Raw genomic sequence first — 16,904 nt, forward strand, 5'->3', positions numbered from 1 at the left:
GAGCCATGTGCCAAATAGTGAACACATCATCAATGTAGCGAAGCCATATGGTTGGTTTTTGTGGGGCAGAGGCTAAGACTTTTTTTTTCTTCAAAGGTCTCCATAAAGAAATTGGCCAAGGGCGGAGAGAGTGGTGAACCCATGGCTGTTCCCTCTATTTGTTTGTAGAATTTTCCCTGCCAAACGAAATAGCCTGAGCTCATCGTGAACTGAAATAGGGCTGAGATATCGGGAGAAAATTTAGCTTGAATTAGCTCTAAAGTTTCCTTGAGTGGGACATTTGTGAATAAGAAGGAGATGTGAAAGCTGACCATTATATCAGTATGTTGGAGTGTAAGGTTTTCTATGCTGGCTTTGAAGTGGGCTGAGTTTTTTATGTGTGATGGTGTGTTGCCAGTATAGTGTGTGAGCTCTTTGGCTAAATGTTTAGCTAATTTGTATGTGGGAGAATCAATGCCATCCACTATGGGACGTAATGGCACATTTTCTTTATGTATTTTTGGGAGTCCATAAATACTGGGGTATAGAGTTAAATGGCTTTAATCTGTTGGTAACTTCTACAGGAAAAGAAGTGACTTTCTTAAGGAGCCTGTGAAGTTTTCTGATATGTGAGTTGGTGGGATTGTATTTGATAGGGAGGTAAGTAGCCCGATCTAATAGAACAGCATTAAGCTTACCTGTGTAGTCCTTTTGGTTAAGTACTACAGTTGCATTTCCCTTATCCACTTTGGTGATAACTATTTCTTTATTATTCCTCATTTCCTGCAGAGCTTTATATTCCTTGTTGGATATGTTGGTTTTTGGTGGTCTTGCTTTGGAGAGGACACAAGCTACATCCAGCCTTACACTGTTGGCGATTTGATTTGGAGGGTGGCGGATTCCGCATTCAATCTGGATCATAATATCGTCACTAGGTATTTTTCTGGGAGCAATGGCGAAGTTGTGGCCACGTGAAAGCGCATTGAGTGCTTCAGGGTGACTGAAGAAAGGTTGATTACGGTCGTGGTAGGAAGTTTTTGATTGACGGTCGAGTTTGTTTTTAATTTTTTGAATTTTTTTCATCTGTTGACTTCGTATTTTTTGAAATTCGAGGGGACAGCCATGGGTTCACCACTCTCCTCACCCTTGGCCAATTTCTTTATGGAGACCTTTGAAGAGAAAGCCTTAGCCTCTGCCCCACAAAAACCAACCATGTTGCTTCGCTACGTTGATGATGTGTTCGCTATTTGGCCACATGGCTCTGATACACACTTAAACAACCAACACCCCCAGAATCAAGTTCACCTGGAAAAAGAGGAAAACAACAGCCTCCCTTTCCTAGACACACTACTCAGCCACCAGCCTGATGGAACCTTGGTTTTCTCAGTTTATAGAAAACTCACACATACAGGCAGCTAAATTCACCAGCAATGTGGAGTGGTGAAAACACTATACAACAGGGCTAAACTAATCTGTTCTAATGACATAGCCCTAAACACTGAACTAAATCACATCCTCAAACACTTTCTCAGCCAATGGTTAACTCCCCCCCCCCCCCCCAACAATGATTACTCTAAATCCATCACCATTTCCTACATACGAGGCACCTCAGAAAAAATTACCAGAATCTTAAAAAAACATGACTTGACCTCTTGTTACAGACCATACAGAAAATTGGCATCCCTTATCCGCTTCACTTCCCCTAGACCTACTTGGTGTACACCAGGTCCCTTGCAGCTGTAACCTGTCTTACTTTGGCCAAACAGGCAGGACAGCGAATATCAGAATTTTGGAACACAAGGACTACATCCATTTTCACAAGTACAGCCATTCTGTTCTTGCAGACCATGCTCTGGATACACACCACAGAATACAGTGGAAGAAAGCTACAGTAATATACCGTAGCAAATACAAATTCGAAAGACTATTTCTGGAATCAGCCTCAGCCCTAAGAAACTCTCCAAACCTCAACAAATTTGGTTGTATGAGACTGCCACAATTTTGGGAGGCTTACATCAGCAGACCTTCAGCCCAACTGCCAAGAACGCCTATTTAGCCTGGTAGAGGGCACCATCAGGACCTTTAGAACAATAGCTTCATCACTTCATTCTCAGTTACTGTGTTGTAGTGCCTACGTGCATGCCTTTTTTTTATAAGTTCCTTTTGAAGATGGCAACGTGACATTGCTGAAATATTGAAAATATTTATTAAAGTGTAATTTAATTTATATTCGTATCTACGTTGTCAATTCCTTAAGTGATTTAGTTATGCATAACCAACGTATAAGCCTGTCTACGAGAAGTGTATAACACAATATGGAAAATGTAAGCTGCCAAATTTTCTCAAATCACTAAGCGTGACTCAAGAAACAGAGCTAACTTTGAATTTAGACATATTCACAAATTCCACTGCCAATAGAACACAAGAAACCAGCAAAATTAATTTTTTTTTACAACTGTGCTGTCACTGCTTGTTTCATTTAGCAATTTTTTGAAGTAATTACTCCATACCTCAAGGATATCTTTTTCTACAGTTTTCATTCACCTTTATTGTCTGTAATTTTTTTCCATTATGGCTCAAACTGGAAGTAATACTATGTAAGTGAATATTTTCCAAAGCTAAGTAAAAAATTAATATTCATTTATTCTTGATTATTAAAGCAATAATTGTGTATTAACAGCAATAAATTATTTTATAACTGTAAAAAACAAATCATTTACAAAAGTGAGATTTCTTGCTTTCTTTCTCTGTTTATCTTTTCCTCTTGTACCTTAAATGAAAAAAATAAAAAATAAATAAATAACAATATCTGCTAATACATAGCATCTGTAGTATGCTTTTTTTCTTTTTTAAAAAAAAAAAGAGATTAGGATAAACAAAAATTTTAAATGATATACTACAAGAGGAAACTCATTACATTCAATATAAAACTTGCAAATTTAAATAAAAAAATTACAATCAAAAATTAAAACTATACACATATTTTATTCATATTTAATAAATCTGATTACATTTATATTTTGGCACAAGGAATTCAGATGCCTTTCTTGATGGTGAAATGCTGATAACATTGGTGCATAAAATATACATAAAACAGTTAAATTGTCATTATTTACTGTTATGAATTGCAAGTATTAATTTGAAGATATAAATGAAAGAGATATTGACTTTATCACCTGTGCCAGCTATCATTACCTTTCTTGAATTCATTCACACTACCTACATCCAAAACCTCCAAAGACAACCATTCCAATCACACACACCACTCTATGAGAGAAAAATCCAGCTTTACCCAGTTCTTCACTGCATCAATCTCTACTTTCATGGATCTCTCCATAAAATGAAAAATTCCATCTACTGTTATCTTGTATGAGCCTTTCAGAAGTTTCTAAGCTTCAACCATATCACCCTTCTTTCTCCTGTTTGCTAGCAGTCCTTTTCACATGCCCACAATTCCATCCTATTTGATTCATTTCGCAAATACTGCATATCAGCCACATTCCTGATTACCCTGTCTATCTTTGCATCATTATATACCAGCAACAAACAGCTATGTCACTTATAAAATCCTTCCCAATGGCAATAATGTAAAGACTGAATAACAAGAGACCAAAGACTGATCCCTGTGATAAATTTTGGCCTTATAAAGAGGCGAAATGACTTCTTAATCCTTACATGTTAAGGTTTGTTTCAGCAGGGCAATTATCTGAGTTGTATTTGCAATCATTGTAATATGGATATTGGTTTACCACTGAAAACAATAGGTCACCTTAAATTTTGCACTTACATCCACCAAATACCATTTTTTGATATCTATTAGTCAGCCATCCCCATCCTCTTATCCATGCATTATAAAATAGTAGCATTCCCATATTTTCGGGGTGCTTAAGAGTCGAAGTTGTATAACTGAAGGGAGACCTCCACACAGCCTTTAAATGAATGCAGAGAACCAACCAGGGTTTTTGACCTAATATCCAATTCTCACCTTCTCATGGTGCACCCTGTTAGGTATCTACCTGAATATTGAATGAATGAGGATGGGCTGGCAGTTTTGGATTTAGCTGACCAAACTGTATTCTCATCATCAAATTCCTGGTATATATCCTCAAGGGATGTACAGGATATGATAGCACTACATGAAAAATTTACATCATTACTAACTTCTTGTCTACAATTATCCTCCAAATCAGTCTGTTACTTGTCAAGACTCCAATATTTTCAGATCTTATATTTCTGTCTTCTAAGGCACTTTTTACTAGAGAACACTTGTTTTGCTAATCTTTCCTCTCTCATTCTGTTTAAGTGACCATATTAGCTCTGCTATGTATTCTGTATTCAGACTGGCTCAAATTGATCAAACTATATTCTTATTGGCTTAAATCACAATGTAACATGATGGTACAACATGACAAAATTTCATGCCAGCTGGGGAGTCGCCTGGCTAAAGAAGACCCCCTGTTGCTTTTGTCAGGGAACCAGGGAAAACAGCGAAGAGTCAGCTACTGGAACAAATCCTGAAATACATCCTAACTGAACATCACCAGAGTTCAAGCTCTGGTACTATCAACATAAGAAGCCTGAATAGCAAAGAAATGGGGCTGGCTGAGGAATTGGATAAGTAACAGATCGATATAACAGAGGTGACTGAAACAAAAAAGGCAAAAACTGGCGAGATCTTTCTAAGCAATAAATACAAAATGTTATATTCAGGCAATAACCATTAGGAAAAAGAAGGAATACTCATAATATTCAACACAAAATACGAGGCTAATCTTCTTGAATGGGAGGAAATATCAAATAGAGTGATGTGGGATATCAGAATGGGGAAACTGTACATTGAGACTTATTTGTGCCTATAGTTCCACAGAAGGTTCTACTAAGGTAGAAGTGGTAGAATTTCTTGTGAGAGAAAGCAACTGACACAATAAAAAGGAAAAGTTGGTCCTTGTTGGGAATCTAAATTGCATATTAGGAAATAATTGTCAGCCATACAAAAATATTTTGGAAAAATTTGGAGAAAAGAGCAAAGCTAATAACAATGGCAAATACCTGTTGGATTTCTGCTCAGGACATGGACTAGTTATTATTAATACAATGTTCCAACATAAAAATGTGCACAAATTTACATGGAGAGAAGAGGCAAGGAATAAGAAAATTCTCATTAACTATGTTATTGTTGATAGGGATGTTTTCTCTCTGGTGCAGGACTCTAGAATGTACAGAGAATTTAAAATTGGAAGTGATCACCATTTAGTCTTGAGCAGGATAAAATTGAATTTCAAAGCAAATAAAAGTTGAGCAGCTTTCAGATATGAACTACAGACTAAAATACACAAATATTATTCAAGTAAAAATGAAAGAGTTTGAGAACAGGAACCAAACCATACAGATTCAGTGGCAAATCCTGAAGAAAACATTGATTAATTCAGTCAGAGAGGCATGTGATGAGGTTGTTTGCAAGGATAGAAAAATCAGATCTCCACGGTGGACACAGAAAGTTAAAGACAAATGTAAGAAAGCTAAATCCTTTCCTTCATGCTTACACAGTGATCAGAATACATTAAGAAAATTATGGAACAAACTTCCGAGTTAGAGTAAGACTTTACTTTAACATAAACCAAAATAAACACTCGACGTTTCGACCTTCACATTAAGTTCATCATCTGGGGTATACATATATATACACAAAGAAACATGCTGCACAACAATCTACATGGTATGCTAAAGTTACTGATCAACTGTTATAACTAATGGCCTGAACTCTGATGTAAAAAAAAAAAAAAAAACCCTTCCTACATCAAAGCTAGAGTCCTGTTGTTATTATTAGGCTAAAATCAAATTATGCTGGAGAGCATCATGTTCACACCAAAAAAATTACTTATACATATAAATTACAAAAAAACAACCAGTATGAATAGTGGCCAATAAAAGCTGAAAATTGCTTTAGAGTCCTAAAGTCAGGTTTTGCTAGAAAACTAAGTGGGCTGAATGTGTGCCATCCAAATTCTTGGGATTTTCATGTGACCATTATTGTTAAGATTGGGGTGGTTAATCGAAATTTCACATGCTTCTTTAAATTTGCATTCATATCAGGTTTTTGTATGATGTAAAGAACAAGTACTTTTCCAATTAATTTGGTGTAGGGTGTTAAGAGAGTAATCTGAGAGGCCTGCTTCTCCAAAATTGTTAAATTTAATATGGCACTTGTGTTCTTTTTTTATGGATGGGGATTGTACATCCAGTTTCTCCAATATAAGAAACTGGGTGTACAATTCTACACCATTAAGATTATAATGGTGTAGAATTCCATTAATTTTTTCTGATAACCCTTTACACAAACATAATTTTGCTTCGGCCGATAATTGAGGGAATAGACATCCCTAATTATCACCTAGCCAAGAAATTAGCGTCAATACTCAAGGAGTTGGTAGGTCATTCTCCCCCCTTCTATACAAAGAACATACAAAACTTCATAAACAAAATTAAAAACATAACACTCAGCAAAGATGATTTATCAGTCAGTTTTGACAGTTCTGCCCTTTCCACAAATGTCCCAATCAGTGACACAATTCTTCTTCTTCTACAGAACAAATTTCTGACCGACATTACGGCTCTCTTTGTCCACATACCATGTTCCAGTTACTTTCTGTTGCAAAATAATTTTTACCTATAAAAAGAAGGTGCGGTCATGGGTACACCATTACCCCCCCCCCCCAACTGCTAACTTTTATATGGAAGCTTTTGAGCAATGTACTCTAGATTCATTTACTTTAAAACCTATAGTTTGGCTTAGATACGTTATCTGGCCACACGGCAGTCAAACTTTATACACTGATCACACATTTTCACTCAGGCAGTCTATCATTTACTGTTTACTGCAAGCCTACACATACAGCATTCATACATGCTAACTCGTATCACCACTCTTTACAAAAATTTGGAATCAACACCCTCAAAAACAGAGCTATAACAATTTGCTCTAATGAACAAACATTTAAACAAGAATTAAAAATTATTAGCAATACATTTATAAATAATGGCTATAGCAAAAATACTATTAACAAAGTTCTTCAAAAAACTTCATCAAAAAATAATATAGATTACAGTAAAACTATAGCTATGCCATATATTAAAGGACTATCAGAAAAAATTAATAGACTTCTACACCATTATAATCATAATGCCACTTTTAAACCTTTAAAATTAAAAAACATATTCAACTCCTCTAAGGATCCTCTCTCCACACTAGCACACCCTGGAATTTATTGCATCTATTGCACCTGTAAGTTACCTTATATTGGAGAAAGTGGATGTACAATCCCCATCCTGCCACATTAAATTTAACAATTTTGGAGATGCAGGCATCTCAGATCATGCACTTAACAGCCCACATCAAATTGATTTGAAAAGTACTTGTTCTTTACATCATACAAAAACCTGGTATGAACAGAAATTTAAAGAAGCATGTGAAATTTTGATTAACCACCCCAATTTTAACTATAATGGTGGCATAAAAATCCCAAGAATTTGGATGGTGCAATTCAGCCCACTTAGTTAGACTATAAATTATATATTTAGTTTAATCCTTTATCCAAGTGTAAGCAAACACAGTTTGCTCCTGAAGTATCTTCAGGAGCAAACTTTGTTTGCTTACACTTGGATAAAGGATTAAACTAAATTTATAATTTAAATCCTGATTTTAGAACTCTAAGCAATTTTCAGCTTTTATTGGCCACTATCCATACTGGTTGTAATTTATACGTATACTTATACAAGTAATTTTTTTGGTATGAACATGTTGCTCTCCAGCTTAATTTAATTTGATGTAGTAAGGTTTTTTTTTTTTTTTTACATCAGAGGTCAGGCCAATGGTTATAATGGTTGATCAGTAACTTTAGCATAAGTTACTGTTGTGCAGTTTGTTACTTTATATATATATATGTGTGTGTGTATACTCCAGATGATGATCTTAATGTGAAGGTCGAAATGTCAAGTGTTTATTTTGGTTTATGTTAAACTAAAGTTTTACTCTAATGCAGTAGTTTGTTCCATAATTTTCTTAATGTTAAAAAAAGCTAAACATGGTGTAAAACTAACTAAACAAAAGTTATGGGAAGACTTTGGTAAGAACACAGAAAATAAATATTATTTTCTGTGTTAAGATATAATATAAGAAATTCAAGATATTCACGGCAGTATTTTAAATATGGAAATAGACAACAGAATCAATAAAGCTGGTATGGTAGGAAGTCAACTGAATAAATTTATATGGAATAAGAGAGAAATTGGTCAAAACACTAAATTAGCTGTATACAAGACAGTGTGCAAACCAATTTTAACTTATGGATCTGAGAGCTGGGTTAGAAATAAAACACTTGACCAAAGACTAGAGACCACAGATAAGGCCTGAGAAAGATTAGGGCATGAACAGATGGCATCAATCGCAATATCATATTAAAAATGAGGATATTAAGAAAGAACTAGACATTGTCAGCATCCAGCAATGCGTTAGCAGAGCTAATCTCAAGCAATGTTGCCAATTTAGCTTTTTTGGATCTAGATCTTGCTTCTTTTTTTTCTTCCCTCGCTCCAAAAATTTTAATCTAGCACCTATCTCCAAATCTAACTTCTTCAGAACTTGTTTCAGCCTTTTTAGTTGTTTTTATAACCTACTCTTAAAGAAATTGTTTTAAATGTTTCCCATATGTTTGCATTTGATAAAGAATTGTATTTTACGTTTGGTGCGAGTATCATACATGCAATGACGCCAGTCAATCATGTGGCCTAGTAGTCTGCCTGTTTTGCCATCTTGAAGTTGATACCACCACTACAAGTTAGTCTGTTGCACAGTTTTCTGGTTGGTAGTTATGATAGCAAGTGGGAAGTTTTCAGAGACTGATCATAATTCATTTGCAGAATTAGCCTTCTTCAAAAATGAGCAAAGAGACAAATAAAGCTTACAAGCAAAAATTTAGGAGGGAGTGGTTGCAAATGGGAATGTTTAGTAAATGGCTGTGTGAAGTTCCTGGTGATGCTAGAAAAGGCCACTAAGTTTTGTAAATGTGATATAGCTACTAAATATTGTCAGCTTGTAAAACATAGTGAAACTAAGAAACATCTTGCTGCAATTCCTTATAAGGCTGTTCCTATTACAACTATGCTTGTGAAGAAATCTGATGAGGTAGCTTAGCATTATTTCTTTGTTGTTATTCATCATTGAAACAGTTTCGATCATCTAGTAGATCTTTGTAAAAATATCATCCCAGACAGTCAAATTATGCCAAAAGTAAAAATGATATCACAGTGAATTATATTTTAGGAATTGCCATCATTTATTATATCAAGAAATTCAACAAAATTATGCATACATTTCTGAGCATGGTAGTTCTAGAAAAGTGTGATGCTAGTAGTATTGTGGCTGCACTGGAAAAAGTGCTCTTGACCAAGAAATTGGACATCAAAAATCTCACTGCAATTGGTACAGACGGCAATGTTATGGTTGGTGTCAATAATGGTGTTTATAAACAACTGAAGGCATATAATCCCATATTTGTCATATTTTGCCAGTCAAGTAGTGCTGTAAAGATTATCATTTACCAGCATCTACACTGAGTAATATAGGAATGATGGTCACATATGATAAAGCTGAAAATCTAAGTGAAAATTCATGTGAATTAAGCACAGAAGACCACTTGGAAGATGTGTTTAGCTAAATGCAAGTACCACTTTTTCTTGAGTAAAATCAGTAACTGAAAACTATCTGCTACTACTTCTAAAATTCTAGCTTTAAATTTTTATTTTCAACTCCTTTTTAGCACTTTTTTTTTTTTTTTTTTTTTTTTAAAGATTTAGTTGTCTTTAGTAATTTTAATTTGGCAACACTCATTCAGGTGGTATGGTCACTTAAACAGAAAGATTAGCAAAACAAATGTTCTTTGCCAGGTTGGCAGTAAAAAGACCCAGAGAAAGACCAAGATATAGGCAGATTAATACAGTAAAAATTGCCTTACAAGACAGAAATATAAGATTTGATAATGTTGGAGTCTTGACAGATAACAGATTGATAAGAAGTTAGTAATGATGTGAGTTCTTCATGTAGTACTATCATAATATTCTGTACTCCCCTTGAGGGTACATGTCAGGAATTTGATGATGATGATTCCCATATTTTCCAATTTATACAACAGTCTTCCATGCTGTATCCTGTCAAAAGTCTTGGAAAAGTCATGGTGTATCCATTCCTCTTGTCTAACTGAACTGTAACATTATAAAATGTCAGCAAGTTGCTCAAATATGACCTTTCCCTTAGTAAACCCATGCTGTTCATTGCAAAGTATGGATTCTCTGTCAACTCATTTCTGTATACAAGCTTTTGCCAACTTTTCCAAATTTTAAACACCACTCCTGAGATGCTGATAGGTTAATAGTTGGACATACCAGTCTTTCCCATTTCACATTTTTACCTTGTGTGTTAAGCTCAATGGCCTGCCATGGCCAACTAACTTGGTTCTTCTGAAACTGAATTAATGTTCTGATGGAGTGATTAATCTTATCATAGAGCATTGTGACTGTTAATATTCTACTTGCCAGTTTGCTTGTTTCGTAGGATGAAATATCCAAGTTTCATGGAGGAAAAAACTTGCCACCTTTGTATCTTTTAACTCTATGCAAAAGAATATCATTTGCAGTTAAACAAACAAAAAAAAAACTTTAAAAACAAACAAACAAAATTTATTACTAAACTGCACAGGGAATATGAAGAAAAAGAACACCTTCCATAAATTAATTAATAGTCATATATTACTAAAATAATGTTTAACATTTTAAACTGCCTAAAATAGATTTGCCTGAGAGTTTGCATTTTCAAAGTACAGATGATAATAAGTCAGTAAGCATCTACAATCTATTTAAACGTCCACCATTAAATATTAAGTATGCACTATTTCTCAACACAGTCAATCTTCTTGGTTCTGAATACGCTTAGATCAGGTGGGTAAAAGTTTTCATATGCCTGTAAAGGAGTAAAAAAATAATTCAGTTGTGTGGCAAACCATGCATGCTCTACCTCCACTTTTTTGGTTCTCAGGAAAGTGAAAGTTATTCAAAGCATCCTACATTACCCCAAACAAGCAACAGTCTGATGGATATTAAATCAGTCAGGCTGGAGTGATTCTGCAGTTTGGCCTAAAGCACAGAGAAAAATGTTGTCACACAATAAAACACCACGAGACAGCAGTAGTACTCTTTGTTTAAACATATTTTCTGAACATGACTTAGACTTGCACAGCCAGCTGCTGGAATGTGTCATTTAAAATGGTTTCACTTTCCTTATAATTTAAACTGTCTTGTGAATCCAAAAATAAGGGCATACATCACTTTTCTTACTGATGATTGTGATTAGAACTTTTTTCTTGAGAGCATTTCATTTTCAGGGGAGCATTGTGCGCTTTCATTCAAAATGCAGATGTTTATTTATTTATGTAAATCCCACCCAATAAAGGCTATAAACCTAGTCTGCATTTACTAACATGGGAGGGCTGAGAATTAGATAATCCTAATAAGTAGGTTGTGGACACCCATCAGTAACAAAAATTAATGCCTCTCATTAAAACAGTCCAAATTTAATTTATTTTAATATTCATCATCAGTTCTTGATATGTATCAAGAGGTATGCAGGATACTAGGAAAGTACTACATGATATGTTTATATTATTAGAGTTGACTCTCACTACAGCAAAAACCACTATAACAAACCATTGAAAAGTTCCAACCAAAGTGGCATTAGATACAATGCTAAATTAAAAGATCACTACAGCAGACAATCCACTAAAGCAATCTTTTTTTGTGGTCCCTACAAGCTTGCTATAGTGAGAGGCGACTGTACAAGCTTTCTATCAATTTTCTTCCATATCAATATATTATTTGTGAGGTCTATATTTCAATTTCCCTGTTACCCAGACATCAAACACTATTTTTTTTCAAACCTTTCTTCTTCCATTCTGTTTAAATATTATACCACTTTAAATTGCACTATTCATATTCTTAAATTCCAATAATGTCAAGCTCCTTTCTAATATTCATTTTTAATATGATTCTGCCAGTGATGCCAAATGCTCATTCCCTTTTATTTCAGAATTCTTCATATCTAACTCAACTCTCATATCTCTAACTTAAAATTAATTTGAATACTGTCTTGTACAATGCTACTTTAGTGTTTTTACTAATTTCACTCTTATTTTGCATTAATCGATTCAACTGGCTGCTCATCCAATATTGCCAATATCCAATGCCAATATTGCATATTCCATTACCTATTTCCATATTTAATTTGCCATCTTCACTATAGTGTGCCTAATTAACAGCTAATTTTCACAGTTGAACCTCATATTCTAAAGACTCCTAAAGACTTGTAGTAGATTTATTATAACATTATACAATTGGTGGGAGGTTATCTAGGTGAGGAGTTCATACCTAGATAACTGGGAAGAGACCTCTGCATGGCCTTTTAAAAGGAAAGCAGAGAAGTGACCAGGACCTCTGGCCAATTTCCAATCCCCATCTTCTTGTGATAGATACCGAACAGTCATAGGCTAGCAATTTGGGGTTTAGCAGACCAAATGGCATTCTACATCCAAAAGACAACGATGGTACAATATTGAAATGTCATGCTGACTGAGGAACTTGCACAATTAAATAAGTCTCCACTGTTTTCATCAGAGAACCAGGGCAAATAGTGAAAAGTCAATACTGAACAAATGCCAACTTAACAACAGAAAAGAAGTGGCATTGGCACAAAAATTAAAGAGGTACAATGTCAACATAGTTGGTGTTACTGAAACAAAGAAAAAAGAGATCAAAACTAAGACGGCAATTTCAAGTAGTGATGTAAGTAAATATCCAAATGAGGAATTTGAAACTTATTTGTGTCTCATACTCTACAGAAGGTTCAACTATAGAAGAAGCAGAGGAATTTTTTGAGTCATTAAAGAAGGCAATTGACATAAATTTCATCCTTGGTGGAGATCTAAAAATATTAAACACATAGAAATGATTTGAGAAAATTTAGAGAATAGAGCCAAGCTAATAACAAGCATCTACCTGCACTACTAATACATTCCAACATAAAGATGTGCACATGGAGAGAAGATACAAGAAATACGCCTCGCTAACTTTGTTATTGTTGACAGAGATTATATTCTTGTTAGTTCAGAATACAAGTGTACACAAGGGATTTAAAATAGGAAGTGATCACCATTTAGTTTTGAACAAGGTAAAAAGTTAAGAATCAAAGTCAAGCAGCCTTCAGAGGTGCAGTGTAGACTGAAATATGCCAATTTTCAAGAAAAAAATGTAAGAGTTTGAAAACAAGAACCAAACCTTGGAGACTCAGTGGCAAAGGTGTCTGTAAGAATAGAGAATCAAACTCCATTGGGACTGAAGAAGTTAAAGAGGTTAAAGTCATGCAGAAGAAGCAAAAAGCATATTGAAAGCTGCTAGCAAGTAATTCAACATGTGCTCTGAGAAAATACAGAAAAAAATGTAAGAACTTGAAATAATATAGAAGGTAAATATCAGGAAAGTAGCAAAATATTTTAGAGGTTATTGAAAAAGAAAAAACTTAGAAATAGAGAAAATAATAAGTGACATGAAAATTAAAGGTAAGATATTCAATATGTCTTGAGTAATTACTCTGTAAGACTGCTAAATGAAACAAGAAATGATAGAATAGTGGTAGAAAATATTCAATAGGAATATAATTAGGAGTACATAATGTTCAACCAGAAATGCTGAAATATGGAGGCATAAAGGCTGAAACTGGTCTGGGTAATGGCCCTTCCCATAACATAAAACATTATGGGGAAGGGCCATAATAGATACTACAGCAACTGATACGAAGTCAACAGCTTCTACATACAAGTAGCCTAGTCTTGAAAAACTTCACATGCAAGCTTTGCTTCCTTACACTTGAGTAAAGGAATAAACAAGAATTTCTTGTCAAATATAATTCACTTTGTAGCCAGGTAATTTTCAACAACTATCTCCAATTCAGAGATTTTAATAACAAGACGATACAACCTTTTCTATTTGTATATGACTTCTGCATGGATTTGATCATGGTATCTTCCTGGGCTGTCGAAGCCCCAGAATATGTACTTTCATCATACCCAGCAGCTGAACCACTTGGTCTGTAGCAACAACCACCAGGGTGTTGCTATAGTCCTAGTGGTTCAGCTGCTGGGGATGATGAAATGCATCACCAAATTACTCTGATGGGTATTAAGAGAGTAATCATTATGGGTGACAAATTATCCAAACACTGATTGGGCAGAAGAGAAATCTCATGATAAGAATGAAGGAAAATTTATTGAGCTGTTGCAAGACAATTATCTCAAGCAGAATGTGAAAGAAGCAATTTGAGGTCAAAGAGTATAAGATTTGATTATATGTCAGAAGGGATCTCAATTAAGAATGCAAATGTTTTGCCACCAGCTGGTGATGGTGTTCATGCCATACTGTCCTGGAAAGTAGCTAACTATACGGATGTTCGAATTACGAGAGGTTACATGCTGAATTAAAAAGCCTGGAAATATTAACAAACCCAGGAGAATACTATCAAATACCAACAGTATCAGCAATCCACGAAAAGCTTTGAAAAGGTGATTAAATGCAGTATTTGAATGTGTTCCTAGAGTTCAAAGAACAAACAGAGTGAGAGTAAAAGGGATGTGCAACCATCCATAACAACACAATGATGTGGAAGAAATATCATGAGAATAAGAGTGAGAAGATTTATAATAAAGTGCAGGTCAGAAAAGTTACACGTATTGTATGGAGAGCTAAATCTGAGTATGAAAAGAAACTGGCTGTGCAGGCAATCCAAAAGAATTTTATCGCTATACTGCAAGCAAAAAGAAAAAATGAATGTTGAAGAATAACTTTAGTAAGTGCAAATGATACCCTTATGTCAGAAGCATATTAGATGGTTCAAATAATGAATGCTCACTTTGCTATCTATCAACTAGATGTATGTGACATGGTGCCAATGGAAGCCGGTGAAAATTTTAAGTGGGGGTGCTGCATATACAAAATAAAAAAATAAAAAATAAATTATTTTTTTCCTAATCAGTAACCAATTTATTAATAAATAAATTTACATATTAAAAAATTGCTTTATTAAAAATATTTCACCCTCACCACGAACAAACACCAATAATAAAAGTTTCGTATCTCACAGAAATAATGCACACAAGCATACGATACACTGCCCAAATGAGCAGTGTCGGAATGACTTGTAATGTGCAACCACAAGCGCAAACGAATATTGGCGAGTCTGACCGCGATTGGTCAAAGTGATAATTCCGTTTGCAGTGTTTGTTTCATAATCTAAAGCATTAATCGGACAATTCCAATTATTAACTATTCAATCACTGTCGAAACTGTAATAGCTGTAACCTTTAACATGTTGTATTGCATTTATATAATGTTGTAAGCATTGTTATTATTTATAAACACACAAACAAAATTTAAATTTTTCATTTTTTCCTTGGAGGGTGCTGCAGTGTTTATGTACAGGCACCCACTGCATGGTGCACAATGCTGCTACTACTACTACACTGGATGAAGAGAGAAAAGTGCATAAGAATGAGGAGTTCAAGAGCTCTTGCATAACCTGGTTATCAATTTAGGAATAGGACCAGATGGGATATCAGCATGTGTGCTAAAGGAATGTTCAGCTGAAATGGTTTGGCCCTTGACATGTTTGTATAACTTCAGTCTCAGCTCAGGAAAGATCCCACAGGAATGAAAAGAACATATGATAGTTCTGTTATACAAGGATGATGCAAAAATTGATGTTTAACTACTGACCTCTGGAGTGGTGGTGAAGATTTTAAAGAAGTTAGTAAGAACTCACATACAGAAATAAACCCATGCTATTCTTTGCAGCTATATGCTACAAAGAATATCGTCTTTAAAAAGTCCAAGAATGCCAACATGATTCCAATGTCACTAGAATTAAATAAACAGTGAAATCCTCAGGTGTGCACAATATCTATCTTAAAACAAGTCATTCTATTATATAATTTCGGTTCTGAATTCCTATACAGTAAAAAGTGTAGGTCTACGTGCGAGCATAAATTATGATAGGACCCTATCTAATTTAGTTATAGGAATTTCAGAGCATTATGGAAATTAGCTTATCAAAAGCTTATTTGTGATCTCAATAATAAATCTGAAAACCTTCAAAGAAGATAAGCAAACTTCCTTATAACAAATGGATTGTCAGTCTCTAATAGGCTTCTAACAGGATGAATTTAATCTTTTAGTCCAAGGGAAACTTTTAAGTGGGGGTGAATTTCAGTTTGCAATAGTTTCAAAATGTTTCTCTTATTGGATTTTCAATATAATATTGAAAGCAACATGTCTTATCTTTCTTAGAAATAAACTATACTTTGAGATTACAAAAGTTATCTATGGTTCTAAAACACCAAAGCTTAATATTCCTCTTTCAGAATTAAAAGCTTCCCATAGTTTAAAAAATAAATTTTTGTGATTACAAGAGCAGATAAAGGTAATGTTATGATTGTTCTAGGCTCTACTGCATACAAACATGTAAATGTTCTCCTTTGAAATCATAATATTTATGTTACCATTGGCAAGGACCCTGCCAACAATCCCACTTATTAAGCTCAATACTTTGTTGTATGTCATTTCTCCTGATCAAGATGCTGTTCAAAAAACTTAGAACCTATAATCCAGGTCACCCATGATATGTGGTCTGCCCAAACTACATAAATTTAAATATCCTTCTTAGACCTGTTGACTCAATAGGAAGTTTTACATATAAAATTTCTAAGTTTCTTTTCAACCCCTTGATTCCTCTTACTGGTCATTTCCATTTCTTTTTAAAAAAAAATACTGTTGAC

At 34.5% G+C, this 16,904-nt stretch overlaps 1 protein-coding gene across 1 annotated transcript in view; it reads right to left on the minus strand.

The window, feature by feature from the left end:
• Nucleotides 1-2,602: 2,602 nt before the first annotated feature.
• Rs1 (Dead-box helicase Rs1) overlaps nt 2,603-16,904 on the minus strand; it is a 293,164-nt gene continuing 278,862 nt past the window's right edge. Inside the window, exon 19 of the mRNA XM_090398602.1 lies at nt 2,603-2,749. Coding sequence (XP_090254728.1) covers nt 2,731-2,749 — 19 coding nt within the window. The 3' untranslated portion in view covers nt 2,603-2,730. The remainder of the gene's footprint in view (nt 2,750-16,904) is intronic.

The sequence above is a fragment of the Typopeltis vanoorti genome, chromosome 9 (assembly GCF_054136105.1).
Source record: "Typopeltis vanoorti isolate ZY-2024b chromosome 9, IOZ_Tvanoo_1.0, whole genome shotgun sequence".
In the NCBI taxonomy this organism is placed as follows: Eukaryota; Metazoa; Arthropoda; class Arachnida; order Uropygi; family Thelyphonidae; genus Typopeltis; species Typopeltis vanoorti.